This window comes from Notothenia rossii (assembly GCF_949606895.1).
Source record: "Notothenia rossii genome assembly, chromosome: 2".
NCBI lineage: Eukaryota > Metazoa > Chordata > Actinopteri > Perciformes > Nototheniidae > Notothenia > Notothenia rossii.
Window position 1 is genome coordinate 26,202,290 of NC_136904.1, and position 20,337 is coordinate 26,222,626.

A 20,337-nucleotide genomic window follows, 5' to 3' on the forward strand; every position below is an offset into this window, starting at 1 on the left:
GACCACATGTGCGTAGATTTACTTTTGACTTGTGTTTAATATCTTAGTCCACTAGGTGTCAACAGAGACCAGTATAATTTTCACATATTTGAAGCTATGATAGGCAAACCTGCTCCAGTGAGTCTGTGCAGGATATTTCACTTGAACATTTGTGTAAAAGCTAGAATTATTGATAAGCAAACATACACATTGAGAGGAAGATCTGTTGTGAGTTCAATGTGTAAACTTATATATTAATGAAAGATAAATGTTGTACTCAAACCTCATACTGTTGTGTTTCTTTATTACTTCATATTGTACCTGAATAGCTTAGATGCCAGGTGAATATATTGTATATATTGCCTGCATTTAAAAACACTGGTAGAATGGAGCTATGGACTGATGTTGGTTTACAGAGTCTTGCAATAGACGGTTTCCAATTCAGGCTCAGCTTCACCCGCATAAACCTTTAATTGTCACTGGATTGGTAAACACTAGACCAATGTTTTCAACAAACACTCTCTTTTTTCAAACACATTTTATACACTATTATCACGTATAAGGCGTACAAACAGTCATTTGTTGACAAGAAAGTAGGTTACATTCCTCTCTGTCCCAACACAACCATGTGTCTGTCCCGCCCCCTCCTACTCACATAAAACTCTAATTTTACACTTACTATTACAGCAGGAAACTCAGTCAAAACCAACACGGCTCGGTTTACCCGCGCCCAGTGCTTGTCAGAGCGGAAACTGCACCACAGTGTGGCCATGGAGGGGTTCAAACTCAGGGAGAGGGGCAAAAATACTCCTCACTGATTAATGTTAGACAGTGCAGAGGAAACCACATTTTGAATATAGTTTTTTAGTACTTTGATCCTGGGTTTGGAAATTGTTTATGTGTATGTCCAAATACAGTTGCTTCATATAAAAAAGCCTTTTGAACGCCTGTTGTTTTTTCTTAAACTGGATCAGTGTAATGGGAAGCCAAACAAAAGGAAAATATCTGCATGTGTCTAAAAGTAAAAAGTAAGGAGCCCATTTGCAGGTGTAATATCTAAACAGTTGCAATTACCATACTTTTTTACATGGCATGTTTAGTGTTTTTTATTTACCACAAACCAGCCTTAAATGTGCAGATGTTATTTTATTTCTGTGTTTTAGCTATTTTAGGTGATACAAATGTGTGAATGAAGGGTGGGAGCCAACAAAAGTATATTCAGGGCCTCATAAATTATTTTTCTGGTCCTTTTGTCTCTAGCGTGGGAAAAAAACTACGAAAGCAAAAATTTGAATTAAAACTGGTAGTTTTTTGCCTGTTCTTTCAGTCGCATCTCTGGGCACTCAGTTTTATTTAGGTTAACTTTGTTAAATGTAAAATGCCTTTTATCCCAACAAACCACATTTTCCTAGTTCTTCCTTTGCTTAGTGTGTTCACACTTTGTAAAATGTTGCCCAGGATCTGCCCTTTATTAGTCATTACTATGATTAAATAAGGCTCTGTTTTTCCAGGAGGAGGGGGCGTAGAGGGTTCAGACGGCTCGGAGAAGCAGTGGTTTCCGAGGCTGGGCTCTACTCCTCCAAGCATTTGTTTTTTACTTGTTTCTACTTTTAGAAACTTGGCCGTCGGGGAAAAACACAAACCCCATTTTGCCAAAGCCACAAGCGAGTCGCAGACATGCAGCAGCTGATGATGTTGTATAGCGTACGGCCTTCCTGTCTAAGTAAACAGTGATTCAGATGGGTGAGGAGTGGGAGGCTGTGGTCTGCTTCAGACTGGCAGCACCAGGCCTCACCCAGACCCACCATAACAGGATATGCTCCTCAGGCCCACACTGATGGGTGCATCATGTTATTATTTCCCTCAGATTTTAACATTTGGCCCATGTGGTAATTTTCATGTATACTGTGTACCATGAGAAGAGCTGGGCAGAAGGCTCTGGAAAACATATCTCTCTGTGGTGTCTCTGACCGAAGTGACAGTGAATGAGGTGACTTTCCCTTCTACAGCAGGTCTTATATAACTGTTCTTACGCAGGTCTGGACATGTGGGCAAGGAGGACATTAGTAATTGTTTCTGTGACTCAACAGATGGCACGGAGTAGATATTCAAGCATAAAAGTTTGACATGTTACCACCACATCTTTTAAAACACAAATTATCTGTTATACATGGATGGGAAGTGAATACATTTAATGTTTCAATCAGTGTTTTACTTCAGTGTTGTATTTTTGGGAGCCTGACAATATACAAAGCTTAAACATTTTTAAATAGTAGTTTAAAAAGCCTAATCTGCACATAAAGCAGTTTTTAAGGATGATTCAAGGCACCTGAAAGGGTCACAAGATAAACCCGAAGGGTTCTAGGATAATTCATGTAAGAGCAAAAAAGATTAAATAAAGTCCTGCCACTTTTATTGTTTTTTGGTACTTCTTATTGTCTTTGCTTTTTGGTTTAATTTTATTTTTGAATGATAATTCTACCTCTTTAAAGTTTGAACAGAGAGGGGAAGGAAAATGACTTTCTGGTGAAACTGCAAAAACTAGAACAACTGTTGAAGGATGTAAATGACGTAACAAAGTTGCCTTAAAGTTGGGGTATATAGGTACGTTTGAGAAACCGGCTCGAGATACACTTTTTGTTATATTCCATGGAATGCTCTTAACATCCCGATAGCAATGAATATCTTTGAATATGCTTTGACAAAAACTCCATAAAACACTTTTATCTGTGGAAGCCGTAGTACTGTAAAAAGCACGACCAATCATTTTAGCCGGCCCGGCTAAAATAACTGGATGGCCCACCTTCCTGTCAGCCTTCCATCTGTGCACACATTTATCTCGTGACCTCATTGGTCATGTGCGCGTTCGTGTGTGTTGGAGGAGGGACTATGGAAGTGACAGATTTTTTCCGGCTGTGTATTTTCAAATTCAAGCGCACTCGAGCTGGTTTCTCCAAAATTACCTCCCCCACCTTTAATTTTATAGTTAAATTCAATAAATAATTGTTTTAAATAATTTTTCATATAATATTATAATGGTTAAATATGGCATGATTTAATACAGTTTGTTGTTGTTTCCTGTGCCTAGGAACTAATGTTTGTTCATGTACTGGTACTGCGTGTTTTGTTGATGCACTGGACAACTCAACCTGGGTTGATGTCTTTATTTGAAGCTCTGCTGAAGTCTGTGACAAAGTTATAATTTGACAAGGTTATACGGAAAAGGAACTTTAAAGATGAATCTCCTTTCACGACAAGCGGCCAACGAGGTATTTGTTTTGTGTTTTCGTATTTCCTATTTTCATTCATATATGTGTAGCACAATATGCTAATATGTTTGGCTATGATGTATACGTGTAAGTCGTTGTTGTAGTTCTCACGGCCTAACTGAAGAGGGGAGGCTACAAGATGAAAACTTAAGAAATAAACGCCCGTTTTAAAGAGCCGGTCTGTTTCGTGAAGAGAGCTACTACAGGATATATGGCATTTCATAAATTCATCATTTGTTTTTCATGTGTCAAATATGAATCTGGAAAATAACTATGAACCACAACTGTCAAATAAAATGTTGTTGAGAGTACAATAATTAACAGGGTAGGCAGGGTTGTATAAAGGGGCACGAACATGGTAAGATACTTCCCAAAACACAGCAATTCAATATATTTACCTCCCACCAGTGGCGATGAACAAAACGGAAATTATAACTCTTGATTTAAAATGTTACTCTTAATTAATACACATTATGCATTGTTTGAACACATTTACAGATACACCATTACAAACCAGTTGACACAGTAACAGCAGACTGCAGCCTCAAGAGCCCCCTTGATCTTATATGCTCAGTAAACATTTTCCCATATTATCCTGTAAATACAAAATGTGTACTCTAAACACCTCAGTATATTGAACTTGTAATGCTTGTATAACTATTTCAGGGGGGGAAAGAAGCTTGAATGCACTGCAACTAACTTAATATGTTTTAAATTGAAGTATCTAAATACTTCTTTGACTATAGCTCTGTGCTGCAACCGCAACAGCAGTGTTTACAATTTAAGCATCCAATACGGATTACAAAGTGTCTTGTTGTGTCTGCACCAGGGCCGTTTCTTGCTTTTTGGGGGCCCTATCTGACCGCGTAGTCCGTATATAGCAAGAATCGGCCCTGGTGTGCACTGTGGTCTGGCCTGTTGCCCTCGGCGTAAACACAGACAGAGTGAGTGCACCACAGTAGGTGAAAGGCAGACCTCACATCAGCCCCACAGGTGCAGTGTGAACCCTGCACAGCTCACAGCCAGGGCGGCTTTAAGAACGTCACGTTTTCAAAAACAAGCCTTCACAACATCCCTAATCGTTACAAAGGGTTTTATGGCACCGCCGGCTGGTTTCATGGGCTCCTCTTAGACTGTAGTAAAAGCGGTAAATATAGCAACAAGTTGTAGGCTGAGAAGGAGGCTTTCAACAGTTGTGGTAGAGGGAAAGAATGATTTGATTAACTGAATGTGCCCTGTCCTTGTTTTTCTTGGTTGGGTACGAGAAGAAAACAAGAGGAAATATGTTAAAGATGCATTGCAAAGCCGTGAGCCATAGGAGCGAGACAAAGAAACTGTTTTCAGACAAGAGGCCACTGATTCGCAGTCACCTCTGCCGCCAGCTTGGTTTAGTGGTCGCACGGCCGTGTCCTGTCTGACCTGTGTGAGGTGGAGATGATAATCCAAAGCTTAACTGTATGGAGTTAGAGGTCTGAAAGCAGGATTTATGGTGTTGTTTATATGGTCTATTTAAGTCAACCACTGCAGACTGTTGCTTCCTCTGCTTTTTGGATGCCCTGTGGAGAGGTGTGTATGGGGACAGGGAGCAAGAGACACGTGCAGCACAGACACACCTACACCCATGCAGACACAAAGACAGACACACACGTGCTCACGTACGCAAACAAGATCAAGTGAGAGCCAATACTGCAGCTCTAGTGGCAGTGCGGAGGTCGGTGTGGTTTAGAAAACTGCAGGGTTGTTGTCCCAAGGGCAGGCAGTGCGGCTGTCAGAAGACAGATAACTTCTATCAACACTGTACCATTTGCCAAAGTACTGTATCTATGGACACTGAGTTTATAGTAGTTTCTCCAAGCTATATTTTTCTAGTTCTCTATCTATGTTTTAAATTGTTGTTTTACTTTTATGTATGCACCATGACATCAAGTCAAATTCCTCGTACGTGTCAACCTACCTGGTAATAAACCTGATTCTGATTCATTGTTTTAGTACAATGTTTGTAGTTTTAACTACTTGGTTCTTTTGTCAATCACATTGCTCTTCAAATCATAACAAAAGTGGAGGGCAGCAATGCAGCCATGATCATTTTTCATGCCAGCAAAAGTAATGCTTACGTAACACCTTATCTTTCACATACAAGTTCAAACTGACCTGCTTGCGCACGCTGTGAAGTCACACACGTATGAAAACGAGTTAGCTACTTGTTGAGGAAATGACCACCATCCAAAAAGGATTTTTGGCATGGAAGTTAAGTATATTATGAGTTACTGTTAAAACTTTAGGCAGAATACCTGCTTTTGCGAACTCAAAACTGAAACACTACTTTACAATAAGAACTGGACTGGACAGACTGGAAAAGGTTAATCCAAGATAAACAAATGTATTGTCAACAAATGGGATAAAGGATTTTAGAATTTGTATCCTGCTCGAAACTAAACTACACTGCAATATTCCCCACTCTGTATTTTTTCCTCTCTCTACCTTTAATGATTTGAATGAACTGGTTGTCTGAGCTATTCAAACTCTATGCATAAAACAACCCATGACCTGAAGTCACATCTAACTTAAGCTTGAATGGAGGCAAGCTACACATATTCTGGAGTTTGAGTACTATATATATTGTTTATGTTGTGGTTGTGTTTTGGAGCTCATGAATTAGTTTGAAACATCTGGTTAGGAGCTGGATGTTCATGCCAGAACATTTATGTTTGTGTGGACACATAGAGCAGGAATGTTGTAATGTACCAGTCAGAGAACAAATGTGTGAAATAAATACTGAGGAGTCATTTGAGGGCATATAAATCCATAAATATAACATTAAAACCTCAATTATTAACAGTAGTTGAATAGCTGAAGTGCATTTAAAAAAAGAAAAAGAGCCTTTATGACAGATGTTGGCTGTCTGTGTCTGTCTGTGCTGTTGCTGCTGGGATGCGTCAACAACCATGCCACCTGTCTGGAACTAGAGAAACCCATAAGAGCTGCTTTGTTCTGGGTGAATAATACAACACATGTCGTCTTGGTCAGACCTCCATTAGCCCTGCATGCAGCGTAATATCAACATTTGAGGATTGTTTTTTTCCAGAAAGACACAGCAGTGGAAAACTGACTGGGTTAGGTGACTAATATATCATGTAGTTTGTTTTCGCATTAGGTTGGTTTGGTGACGAGTGTTTTTAAAGCAAAGATGAAAACATAAAATAATGAGGTTATACACAACAGCAACCTCCAACTTCATACCACTGTTACCTACTTTCTATCAGCTTTATAGTCAAATGTGTAACACTACTATTACAGTCGTGAAGAAAGGCCGAGTGAATAAAATGTTTCCCTCCCTCAGAGGGGCCTGACACCTTGGATGTGTCATCTAGATTTAATCGGAAGTATTTTTCCATTACAGAAAAAACAAATGCAGTACTGACACATTAGCTTAATATAAAGGCATGGGCTAAATTCATTATCATTGAATTGCAATATTGCACTAGCTGCTAAAGGTTCTTGTTATTGCAGTGCAATTAGCTTTTTCTAAAGACAAGTGTCTTTGATTACTTTTATTACACAGGATATTGCATTTTATTGATTACCTATTATAGGAATGTACAGATAATAATAAAAACACATTTATTGATTGCAACTGGAGAGAAGCATCTTTTGAAAAGCTTCTCTAGAAATATGGGGAAAACAAAACACTGCCCTTAAGATGTTCACTCGAACATTAACTTGCTCCAATTGATGCCTTCCAGACTCCAGGGGCCGTATTCACAAAGCATTTTATCTTACCGCTAGGAGTGCTCCTAACTCGCGCTAAAACATTTTACGTAGGAGTTTTTTCTTAAAAGTTATTCACAAAGCCGCTGAGACCTACTCATACTAAGGATAAATCACTAACAGTGAACTAAGAGTGACGCGCCGTTGCTATGGATTACATCGATTCTTGTGCATGAGTTTAGAAGCGGTCAGTACGGTGATTGGTTGTTCAGAGCAGGCGGTCTCGGTGAAACTCATCCGCAACATCCCACAAACGAGCCCACTAAATCACCGAGAAACAAGGAAATAGCCTAGGCTAGAAATGTATTCCTATCAAATAGTTATGGACGGTGCATTTAGCAGAATACACGCATGATGACAAGTTTGTGCAGACCACGATAATGACGTTGTATATGCACGTTAAAGAGAGAGAGCAAACAATAAAAAGACGTAAATTGCATTAAATCAAGGAGGCAATTAAAAGCACCCTGCAAACTATTATCCAATGAGCATATTTCCAGCAATTAAACACTTTCAATAACAGCCCATACCGCCGTTCAAGTCCCCCTATCATGATGAATGAAAACAATCTGCGTGTTGATGGAATGTACTTTCTTTCTATTGACGAACACGTCCTCATCTTTTGATGGCGCAATTATTTTTATGTGCGTCCCGCCAATAGCACCGACCGCACCGGGCATACCTGCAATTGCCATGAAGTTGGCTTTGATCCTGTGTAGTTGTTGATTGTCCAAAGGAAACCGGATAAACTGTTGGATGATATGTGGTCTAGAGAGCGCGTTGATGGTTTGGTTTATGACACAGCTGACTGATGGTTGCGATATTCCTAAATCGTCGGCATTGCAAAGTTGCATTTTCCCTGTTGCTAAATATCGTAGTGTTGCCAAACATTTTATTTCTGGACTAATCGGGTTATTCCTGTTAGTCGGGGATGTTATTGCATCCCGCACTAATTCCACAACAAGTTTGATACCCTCACGATTTAGCCTATATCTCTTGATCAATTCAGTCTTCCATTGTCTCCAAAACATTTCGTCTCGCAGCCATTTTCAGATTCTTTGTAAATAGGTCTTACTGAGTTAGGAGTCCTCTCGAGGACTTTTAAGCTCTCCTAAACTTAGGTGCTACTTTTAGGCCTAAAATACTTTGTGAAATGCTCTTAGTGAATAAAATTAGGAGTCCTAAATGTAAGACTGACACGCCCATTATGTTTAGGAGTTTCTCCTAAATTCGCCAGTTAGGAGCTACTTTTAGCCCCAAGATCCTTTGTGAATACGGCCCCAGACCCTTTAATATGCATTTCTAGAGTATTAAAAAGTCTCAACATGCATAATATACTGCATGAACCAACACTCCCAATATAATATGTAATCTTGCAATAAAATAAAACCAAGTGAAGGGACCTCTTCGGTAGTTTATTAGAAAAGAAAAGAAAAACACTTCCAGGGAAATAGTGTGTCTGAATTTAAATAAGGGTTGTGTTCTTTACTAGAGGTCACAAGGTTCAACCTTGTGATTCCACTTATCACTCGCACCAACTGTTGCCTGAGAGGAAGATAGTGAAAGCTGTCTGCTCAAAGCGTCTCACTTAACAGTGCTAAACATGGGGACTATTTGGTTCATTTTAGATTATAAAACCATTAACAAAATGTGGGCTTCTCACAAGTACTCAACTACATTTTGTCTGGTTTCCACATTGCATTTCCTTTGTACTAGAGCTGTTAATATCCCTTTTAAATAAATCAGAAAAGCACAACATTTGCAGAAGGATCATTTATTGACATACGTGCAACCATCCTCTGAAAATACCCAGACTTGTGAGAGTTAATGCTGTAACAAAGCAATAAATATGGTAGATATAAAAACATGCCAGCATTTTATGCCATCAGTTAAACATTTACAAAACATCGTAGCAGTCAGCTCAATGAGCTGCCAGGTTGAAACTTAAGGCAAGGCGGTGTTCTGCTTGCAAGCTGAGTAAATGCTCCCTTTATCTGAATGTAGGATCTGTAATACAGAAAGAAAATTAGAAACTCACATTTGGGTGGAGGCATTTTGGAACAGGATAGTGGGATGATTTGTTTACCTTTGTTAGTTAAAAAGACTTCTGGATATTATTCAGGATGTCCCCGTAGACAAAGTTGAACAGTTGTTCCTTTGACTTGGTTCCATCTAGCTGCACTGTAATAACAAACAACAAGTTATAATCAAGAGGAGAAATTGTAATCTTTAAATATAAAAAAAAAAGCCAAAGTGCATACTTACAGACATCAACATCTGATGACTCCATGACGTTCTTGTGTTTCAAATACATGGGCCAGACGTGGCCCTCGAAAAGGCCTGGGGGGTCTGGCCACGCGTAGTTCCTAGAGCTGCAGAGAGACACAACACCAATTACATAAAGCTAATTAAAAAAACAGAGCTAGAGTATAAACACCAGTTAGGAACAGTGTCTGAATACTAAAGCACTTACCACCTCCTCTTTTTGCATTCTTCATGTGGGATGGAAATAAAGAAGCGTTGGTTCAGCACGTCGATCAAAGGTCTGCAAAGCAAGAGTAAAAAATAAACATCAAGACTGAAGGATCACACCTTGTTTTAACAGTGAGAGATAACACCATGTGTCCTTACCTGTAGGTGTAAAGCAGAAAGCCTTCCACAAGGAGGATGTGAGTCTCCTCCTCATCCTCTTTGTGGTCAGCCTTTGGGACGATCTCAGTATCCAGGGTGTTATTGACGCCATGAGACTTCTCAAACTTCACGGGGTTGTCCAGCCATGCATAGATCGTACTCATCATGGCGTCCATGTCCAGGGCAGTAATGACTGAAGTGCAAAGAAGTGCATAGAAAGTAAGAAATGTATTCAGTGCTCAAGTTTGACTATATTGCATGCAAATTACATTTATGCGTGTGCAGACATACGAAACAAACAAACAAACACACTCAAATCCTTTCATTAAGAACCTGGGCTTACCATCGTACTGCTTAAAGCCATCTTCACCAACTTCAATCTGATCTTGGGGCTGAAAGATACAATAAGATGTACCCAGGTGCATACCACTCGAGCTACCACTCTGCTGTACGGAAGGCTCTGATAGCCTTTTACTGAAGAATTTAAACTATATATAGTAACACAGGCAGCAAAGTGTTAACACCGTACCAACTTGTGTTACCCAGAGCCCTCCCTTTGGTTAACTGTATTCAATATTCAAAAACAGGTGTGTTTATGTGGCTCACCTTGAAGAAGTCATCCTGGTGTACCACACAACAGTTGGGCAGGCTTTTGATCAGTTTGTTGGTGAGGGTGGTTTTCCCTCCGTTGGTAACGCTGCAAGGAACAAAGCAATACATTAATGTTGGACAATGCAAGCTACATTTACAGATTAATGGTTTTTACTAACACTTGAAATACATGGTCCCTAGCCTTTAAAGAAGTACTTCTGAAAGAGACAACTTGATTTTGAATGGTAAATATACTTTATTCATAAAGACATGCATCACAGATCAAGCTATGTGTAAAACTTCGTAAATGCATGACAGAAAACATTGACAATTCTCTTTATCTTAATATTATGCTGCTTATTATGATTCTCACTAAAACATTGTTCAAGGTCGAAGAATCGTTTTGTACTGTAAACAACCATTTCGTTTTTGACCATTATAAAACACATCAATGTCATTGTAAGGGTATGTTAAACATTATGTAATTACTCATTAACATAGACTTTCACTTATTTCCTCAACAAAACAAAACAGTTCAACCTTAAATAGCCGCTGTCAGTTTATTAATAATCAATAGTATTGCTGTAATTGTTGTAGTTTGCTTTGAAAAAAGGGAGGCATGTTTGAATGAAGAGTGGTACAAAAAAAAGAAATTGTACACAAACTGTACAAATTTTAAGAATGACTTTAGGCATTGAAGACTGCCTCATGGCATAAAAGGGTGGATCACCTGTGCATTATGGCGGGTTTGCTTATTGTTTTACATGCTAGTAAACGTTAGCTTTAGCTTTGTTTATTTACTTAAATCACCAGGATAAACCCTTATACAAAACGGAAAAATCATCACTAACATAACGTTTTTTGAACAGCAGTACAACAAAAAGGAAGCTACACTATAGCGGATGTCATGAACGCACTTTCCTCCACGTGTGCCTTGTAGGGCCTAGCAGCTCCAGTTAGCCAGCTAGCTTAGCATAGTCTCCGTTCATACATCCGTAGGAACTCACCCGCCGATGCCGATGATGTACTTCATGATTTCGGATGGTTAAAGCTTGTAGACTGAAGGGTTCAAAAACGTCAATAAACCGGTTCAGGATCGGACGGGAAGAAAGCTTAAAAAAGAGAAGGTTACAACAGGAAACGTCAACTACTTAATTCCTCCATGGCACTTGAGTTAAGTGGGTTAGAGCAGAGACGAGGCAGTGTCACTCGGACGCGGTCTTCCACCGAGAGAGGGCCGTCAGTTCAATGCTGCTGCTACACATACTGAGGATAGGCGACCTGATTGGCTATTTAAACACCTCCACAACGCTCAGAAAACCAGCAACAGCCAATCAGGAGCGAGTTTTACCGCAGCTCCATCCCACTTCCTCTATTCGCCCACCACTTGTGCTACACCTTCTACTATGATGTCAACTTAATTTTTAATAGACGAAAAGAAAAACTAAGTAAAAAGAAAAAGAGACACAACGAGAGAAAGTATGTTTGTGTTTTTGTCATGTGACCTGAGTCAAACTCATTATTTCTATTTGAAACTATATTATGGTTCCAATTCACTGTTTCTAAAGGCAGATGTTCTTTATAGTCAACAGACTTAATATGTTGTTTACTTTGGAAAACATATGATTAGTAAAAAGGATGCATATCTGTTTAAACTTTCCAATATCCAATGCTTTCATACCTCTGTTTAAACAATCCACTAATCAAATGTAATATAATCCTTTCATCTTGTTTCCACTGCACATTAGAAGGAAATGTGGTTCCTAAATGACCCCATTGCAAGTTTGAATGCAATAACATACATTACGTTTATAAGATTATAAGAAATTATGTATTTTAAAGTTTGATAACCCATATGCTATATATTCACAAGTTAGACTAAAGCTCCACCTGAACCAAACTACATTAAATTCCTGGTACTTTTAAATGATGTTGGGCCCATTTTTAATTAGGCTTTACCCGGCTCTGAATATTGGAAAAATGAATTGACCGGATTTGAAAAGCCTAACAAAGAACCGATGCTCTCAAGAAATAAAATATTGTCTATAGTTTGCCTATATTAAACAAAAACCAGAGAGGAAAAACACTGTGCTAAAAAAATAAAGAAAATAAAACCTTATTGTTATTTGCACCTTATTGTTGGCACTTCTTAACTTGTGTAATCCACAGGAGGACAGGGGCTCTGGGAACATAACAGACCCATGTTAATTATAGGGCAACTTTGCATTGTCGGCATGGTGCCGATGACCTGTAAGTGTTTCCCCTCTTATTATTTTCCATGTTAGCCCTAGGTGCATTCAGCAGTGTTATCAGCTACTACCCTTAAACATAATACACACATAATATAGCTACAAGATAAAGCTGCCAGCAGGAGGATCCCATCTTTACATTGCTGTGGTGTTTATTTCACCAGCATGCAGCTGACCTCTGTCTGATTTGTATAGAAACTTCCCAACCAATGACAGAGTTTCCTGAGGTTGCACCAAAAATATTACTTATGTTGGGGTTTACACCCTCGAGAACCTCAGCTATGAAGAGTAAGTCGCCAAGTGAAGTGGAATTCAATGTCATTTTGTAGGATTTTCTATTCATAGTTTGAAGCGACTTAATTCTGCGATTTTGTAGGAGATTTTTCCAGGTTTAAAACAATATACAGAACAAAAGCTTTAAAATTCAAAGTGATGTAATATGTGGTGGGGGTCAACCTGAGATAATTGAACCAAACATACATTATTAAAACATATACACAGCTTGAGCTGGGGTCCATATGCCAAATGAGCATTTTGCACATAACTCATTATCCTCATTTTACCTCATTGATAACACGTTTACTTTTTAAATGTGACTGGGAGATTATTGGAATGACACCAGGGATAATCATGTTTTTCATGCCTCATTTCAGTAAGGAAGGCCTTTTCTGGGAATCCTCATTTTTGTATTGTCTGCTTTATGCCTACAGGTAACAGTATTACCTACAGCATGCATCACATTAGATGTGTCCTTTGAGTTTGAACAAAGCACTTTCAGATAACACATTTGCACCTTAACCATGTCTGATTCTACCAACAGCTGAAGGAATAAATATCAAAAGAAAGTTTTAAGGTTGTGTCATTGATCAGCTGTGTAAGTGGTGCGAGATAATCCTGTACCAACAAAGATAGACAATATGTGTTGATGTATCACATTCACTAACCAGTGATGGAAGAGGTATTCAGATCCTTTAGTTATGTGCTGAAGCAATACCAAGAAAAATGTGACAACTTTAGTGTTTGTACTTAAATGTATGGTTGTCATCATCAAAACGTAATTAAGTATAAGGACTCATTATAAGGTAGAATGGCTTCTGTCAGTGTTATGATCCATTATTATACTTTGGATATTCTACTATTATTATTATTCTCATTATTATAATTATAGTAATAATTATTGTTAATTTTATTAGTGGTTGTAGTTGTATTATTACTGATGCATTACAGGGGACGCAGTATTTCATTGTTGTAATCGGAAAATATTGAGTTCATAATAATTACTTTATAGACTTCTGTTTTTTTTTCTTTATCACGTTTTTATATCCCAGTTTGTTCGTTTGTAGCCTTTATTTAACCAGGTGAAAGCCCCTTGAGATCAAAATATCTCTTTTTCAAGGGTGACCTGCAGCACATTTGTTACACCTGTAACATAAAAACAACAGAACAACAATAAGGACAACATAATGTGATTTGTAAGAAAAATGTCAATCTGAAAAGTAATGAGTAACTGTAGCTGACAGATGAATGAAGTACATCAACAGAAATCTACTGTAGTATAGAAGTATTAGTAAACAAGACACAAGAAAGCAGGTAGTCTAAAATGGAAATACAAGGTTCAGTGACTGACAAGAAATAATAATTTGACTAAACAATGTAAAAATCCACACAATTGTATTGTTTTTTATGTAAAAAATAAAACAAAGAACAACATTTTGTCATGCAAGATGGAGCTAAAAGTGCTTTGTGATTTAAAACTGAACAATACTTTTTTTATTTGGCACTCTTTTATTTTTCAGTTGGCTCTTATTTTTCCAAGTAACTTATTTTTCTTTGAATAAATGCCTACATGAGTGTGTTTCCACCGGTTTCCACTCACACAAATATTGTGTCACGTACTTTCAGTCATGGGTGTGGAGGTCAGAGCACGAATCCACTTCCTTTGAACATATTTCAGTTGTTGTGGCAGTATACAGTCCTATTCCAGAGTATTATTTCCTAATAATTCAATATTGCATTAATCTTGAACTTGGCACTTTCTGGTTGCTAAAGCAGTAAGTATGATCATTTTCATTGCTTAATGAACAGAACATGAACTGAGATCCACACTGAGACTAAGTTAACCCTCAGCCGTGAGTGATTTTATAACCAAATCATTTGTCATTGTGTTTCCTGGCATGAAGGCCTGAGACACTAAATCCAGCCACATGGCAAATATCCCACTGTCCCCCATACGTACGGTATGTCTCATAAACCTGAGAGACCGAGGAGTACGTGAACACACTTCTGTGAGTGTACACTGTGTTCTCTATGCTTCTTCGCTCTCCTCCCCCTCCCTGTTCGGCCGTCACATTTCACCTCTGATTTCCAGCAGTCACATTTCTTTCATCCTGCATTCTTCACATTTAATATGATTGTATTACCATAAATGCCACGTTTTCTGCATGACTGCAGTTTGTTCACAGTACATTCAGGACAACCTTTTAAATCCATTGATTCAATCTTGCCGTGTGATACTGTTGGTGGATCATGACGCATGTGGTGGTGTAAACCTTCAATTTCATTAAATGTTGTTTATTTGTGACGTAACTGAGAGAGTTTATATTGTTTAATAGTTTCTGCACATTTTGTTCTACTCTTATTGTTCACACAAAAGCATACACACATGTGACTGCCATCTGCCGGCTGTGATTAAACCTCAGTTAGACAAGTGTTGCTACTTCTCTTTTTCAGGTGTTTTTTAGATCAAAAGACACACACACACACACACACACACACACACACACACACACACACACACACACACACACACACACACACACACACACACACACACACACACACACACACACACACACACACACACACACACACACACACACACACACACACACACACACACACACACACACACACACACACACAGTAGTGTTTCCCACAGAGAGGGAAAGCAGTACATTGTCTTGTAAAAAACAAGTGATCTTTTTTTGATATTTCTAATTTGCCTTTGGTTTATGTTCTGTTTGTCCTGTGAATATCATAGTTTATTGATTCCCATCTGCTTCTTCTATTTCTTTTGTTGTCATTGTCAATTGTACAAGTGAGGGAGAGGAGGATGACGTACAGTAATAGGAGAAACTCGACTCTCTTCTAACTAACGTTTTTATTGTCACATGCATTTACAAAGGACAGTGAAGACATTACTCGGAAATAGCTCAAACCATGCATTCTAGGAAATTACTGCATTACACGCAAGACAAGAAGGTGGTAATAATGGGTTGTCTGTTCTTCATAATCATTTTGAAAGCGTATTCAAAACCATACAAACATAATCTACAAACAAATGCAAGGCATTAGCACTCAAAGGTATGTTACATAAATATGAAGTAACATGTGAATGCATGTTATATATCTTTCTTTAATCTAAAAAAAAAAATTCTACTATTTCCCTCCTGTTAATCCTCACTGCACACTTAGGCCTAGGTTTCCAAAGTTTACACAGTTATAATGACAAGAATGCTCATAAGGATACACGTTTTTGAGAAAATGGTGCCATCTTTGCATTTCTCACCCCCAATTTGAGAATGGCTCTACATTAATTCATCCCCTGACTTGTAGCAGTAGACCCCGTGTTTATGCTGTGGAGGAGGGAAGCCGAAACTGCGCACCCCCGGCTCTGAGGGGCCACAGTTTCTCCGGGGCCTGGTGATGGGATACCGAACGCTTCCGTCGGCCAGCCAGCCTGCGTCGCAGTGGTCCAGCACTGAGAGCTTCCAGGCGGCGTACAGCTGTCCCACTTTGGCGACTTGTGCTCCGTCCTCCTGGCACGCCTGCTGGGCCTCCGTCAGGTTCATCGTGTGAGAGGGTTGCAGATAGTAGACTTTACCTTTGAAGAAAACATATGTATTGTTATTATTAAGAGAACTCTCTGCAGACTGGATATGATAGTTCAAAGTGTTTGTGTTTCAGACCTCCAACATTAGACAGCAGACGTCCAAGAGTGAGACTGTTGACTTAAAATAAAGGTAATTCTGCTCATTTACTTCAAACTGTCCTGCACATAAAGATAATATTCGGATGAGACACTCGTAATCATTTTTAATCATTTTTTTCTGTTATAGATTCTGAAAAAGAGCTTCTCTGGAACCATATTTTGAACCTATCACATTGTTAGATTTCACACCATCTCACCTTGGAGTGTAGAGGAGAAGCAAAAGACATCATAACGATGAAGCTGCAGGTGCCGTCTGCCGTAGCTCCGGACACCTGGGGCCAGGCCGTCCCCTCCGCAGGGTACTCTGGGCCGGGTCATGGGGTACTGGACGGTCCCGTCAGCCAGCCAGCCTGCATTGCACCAGTTCAGGCCCTCCTTCCAGGACTGGAAGAGCTGGGAGAAGGTGGCCAGTGTGGAGGCCTGCTGCTCACAGGCCTGCTGGGCTGCCAGGAAGCTGAGGTGGTAGTGACCACGAGGGTGCTGGTAGGGAAACACCACACCTGGGTGGAGGAAATGATGAGAGGCCTTCAGTGTTACTCACTGGGACACTTTACCTCGTTATTGTTAATATCACACCTGTTTGTCTATGAAAAAATGTCTGCTGTGAAAAAAACATTTACATTCATCAACATTCTTCCACAAAAAATCTTCAGCATCACTTCAGAATAGCTACTATTACAATATTTTGATAGTTTTACGAGAAAAATAATATGTTTTACTTCATTGTCGGCTGTAACAGTTACCATTAATTGCCCAGGTCCTCTTTTATGTTTGTGTTTTTGCCCACTGTAAACCTAATTTTGCCTGGAGGGACAATAAAGAGATTGAAACGAATCTCTTTATACAGAAGAATAGAATATATTAATCAAGTGCAAAGATTACAACAAGCCTGTCTTCTTCTAAACATCTGCCTATCTTTTAAAAAATTGATTTCTGAATAGAATTAAGAGCATTGTTGGACTCTTATTGCCGCTTGAGAATGGAGAGCAGTGTATCAGTGTACATATACCCCGTAACTCCAAATAAACTGAAGTGCTCTTGTCCTCCAGTCCGTCCACGACCTCACAGTGGTAACGGCCTGTATCATTTAACATTAGGTTAGTCATCACAAGTGCGGCGTCTCCTGGGAAATCCTGTCTGATCTGCACACGACGCCTGACCAAGAGACATACTGTGAGTTAAAAGACAAACAAGATCATACAGTCACTAATAAGAGAACAATATATAATCATTATTCATTTTTTTATCAACCTGAATTCCCCAAAACTTCGACTTCGAGAGCCGATAGCCACCAGCATGTCTGTCTCATGTCCCCCAGCTGCAGGCTGCCAGGACCACTTGACCCGGGGTTCCCTTGGTGAGGTCAACTCGGGCTCATACCAAAACCTGCATGGCAGCGTGACATTATCCCCTGTGGCTGCAAACACTGCAGGCTGAGCAGAGTCCACATGGAGCTTCACACCACTGAAGTGAACTATAGGAAATATAGACATTACACACAAGAATGGAGTTTAAAGGATGGACTGAAAGAACACATATAAAAACAATTTTGACAAAAATCATTAATTGATTGTGTGCATACTTTCTTTGTTTCCATTTCCTTTGCGAAAGTCATGGTAGAAGAAGTTGTTGGGGATTGAAAGAGCCAGCTGAGCACCCAACAACAGCAGGGCTTGGATGCAACATATCATCATCCTGTCTGTGGGGACAGGAGGACACACACATCCTGATATTAGTGGTCTCTGTGCCACCCTAGAGCCTGCAGAGAGGAATCTGGCTTGGCTTGTAAGTCCCTTAAAGCACAGTGGAATAATTATGCTTGCATTGTTTTTGCTAGTTTTCAGTTGACACACAGACTTCTGTATTTTTAATTTTGGATACTTCTACAGGAGATTGTCAATAGAGGGCAGCACAACACCTTGTTAGTGAGCTCTGACTATTTTCTATGAAAATGTAATGTTGCAAATTTGACCACTTGTGTGCACTGTAGTCAGTACAAATAATGCGTCTGCATTGTGGCACCACAATATACTCCTGATAACTGATTTATATGACATCAAACTAAATAAATTACATAGTTTTAAAGGTCTGTTTGAAGGCGACAAAATGTAAGTTACGGGAATTTGAATGAAATTAAATCCTTTATTTAGATTTTAATAGCTTTGAGTCATGTAACCAAGTGGCTCCAAATCACTACAAAATGACACACTAAACAAATAGGACACTTCTCTTTTGTGGGATCATGGAGTCCCCAGGTCACATGTCATGGAAGGTATTACAAAAAAGATTAAACTATTCAGGAAATAAATGCAGAAATGTCCATACTAATATATTTACATAGAAAAGAAGGTGGACTATAAACCCAAATCCAATAAAAAAAAAAAAAAGATGTGTCTCATTTATCCTCTGTAATAATACCTTGTTTGGAGTTGGAGTCACATGATATGAAATATATCAGAAAAGATAGTTATATAAACAGAAGCTGGATTGCAATTCAATGAAATAGTTGTGTCAAGTGTATAATAAAATGCTGAACTGATTTGGAGTCACTTGGTCACGTGACGAAGCTATTGAAAGAAAATCGAGACTTTTAAATAACAAGCACATTAACAACTTTAATATAGAAGGTGGACAAAAATCCAGCATACAAAACAGTTTCATTATGCTTTTTCTTTTAGCACAACCCTCATCGAAATAAGCTAGCAAGCACAGAAGTATTGCAAGTAACATTGATTTTTTGTAATTAAAACGGTAATTTATTAATGGTCTCGGGTCTCGCCTGACTGCTAACAGTCCAAAAATCAACCTCACCGCGATCATAATAATAATCTGTATATTTTTGTTGTTTTGGCTAATGAAGCTTATAAAAAAAATTAAGAACTCTCATTAGGAGCCTTGAACGATTACGTAGCCTATATTTGACACACAGTCATTTTGTCTATTTTGATTTATCCTCACTTACCTTAAAGAACCCAAGAACCTTGATATTTTGCTTGCGAGGTGTCAATCCTTGTCGAAAGGAAAGCTTGGATACTGTGGCACAAAAGTCAGAAGTCTGCTGCTGGGAACAAGTGAGTTTCTCCAAGAGGTCGCAGAAGGTCTGATGCGCTAAATGGGTTTGTGGTCAACCAACAAAAGGCATACATTAGCTTCTTCTAGTTTCTGTCGAATATAAATATTGTGCAGGTTGAGTGAGTTAATGATAAGAGTGTTCAGTGTTCCAACTGAGACGTAGGGCTGTAATGCTCTGTCGCTGTCAGGCTGTAGGACTGGAAACTTACCTGTGTGCGTTTCTCCAACCTGTGAGTGAGGGAGGAAAGGATGTCAGGTAGGTTATAGAGAACTCCCCATCCATCAGTGTTTTAAATGTATAGTTTTTCGACTGATGTCAAATAGGAACAAATGTTGCTTTTTGCATTATATTTAGCAATCTAAAATGTATTGTATAAAATGGACTTACTATTACATTTTCCAAACTTGTTTGCAAAAATAGCTACATTCAAATATATAAAAAGGAAATGATTTAACTGAAAAATGTTGATCGATTTCCAATTTCAAACACAATCTTGTTCTACCAAACCATTCAGTTTTTAGGGCGACAGTTATTATCAAAAGTGATAACATTTTATACTACAAAACAGGTTAAGTGCACTACGTGATTGACTTTCCAGTATGAGTTATTTGTGTCCTGCTCCCACAAACACAAGTGGGAGTATCACTTTTGTTTTAATTATAGTAAACCCTCCTTAATAAATAGTCTCATGTTTTGCAGCTGTTTGTGTAGGAGTATCTTGGGAGAAAAATCCATTGCTTCTCATTTAAACCTTCTGAAAGCAGATGTCTAGAGAGGGTCCCTTTA

The 20,337-nt window shown here is 38.9% G+C and overlaps 2 protein-coding genes and 1 long non-coding RNA gene across 4 annotated transcripts; 1 reads left to right on the forward strand and 2 right to left on the reverse strand.

The window, feature by feature from the left end:
• The first annotated feature begins 3,088 nt into the window (after positions 1-3,088).
• LOC307030012 lies at positions 3,089-16,742 on the forward strand. The gene is made up of 4 exons (XR_013805474.1): positions 3,089-3,248; positions 16,103-16,339; positions 16,454-16,509; positions 16,606-16,742. It is a non-coding gene; the product is annotated as an uncharacterized lncRNA (long non-coding RNA).
• On the reverse strand, positions 8,775-11,509 carry mibp2 (muscle-specific beta 1 integrin binding protein 2). Its single transcript, XM_079662528.1, has 8 exons — positions 11,246-11,509; positions 10,254-10,344; positions 9,991-10,039; positions 9,648-9,840; positions 9,490-9,561; positions 9,282-9,388; positions 9,103-9,197; positions 8,775-9,023 (listed from the first exon to the last, which is right to left on the reverse strand). Exons 1-7 carry the CDS (start codon positions 11,269-11,271, stop codon positions 9,112-9,114), a joined length of 624 nt encoding a protein of 207 aa, XP_079518654.1. The 5' UTR covers positions 11,272-11,509; the 3' UTR covers positions 8,775-9,023; positions 9,103-9,111.
• On the reverse strand, positions 15,343-19,749 carry LOC307030011 (hyaluronan and proteoglycan link protein 3-like). Of its 2 annotated transcripts, XM_079666239.1 has the most exons (7): positions 19,441-19,749; positions 18,061-18,177; positions 17,730-17,952; positions 17,488-17,633; positions 16,676-16,978; positions 16,456-16,538; positions 16,197-16,370 (listed from the first exon to the last, which is right to left on the reverse strand). In XM_079666239.1, the coding sequence occupies exons 2-7, from the start codon at positions 18,170-18,172 to the stop codon at positions 16,335-16,337; spliced, it is 903 nt and encodes a 300-aa protein (XP_079522365.1). In that variant the 5' UTR covers positions 18,173-18,177; positions 19,441-19,749; the 3' UTR covers positions 16,197-16,334. The 2 variants fall into 2 exon arrangements, with proteins under 2 accessions (XP_079522364.1, XP_079522365.1); XM_079666238.1 differs by lacking the exon at positions 16,456-16,538 and having other exon boundaries at positions 15,343-16,370; positions 19,441-19,745.
• Positions 19,750-20,337: the final 588 nt, after the last annotated feature.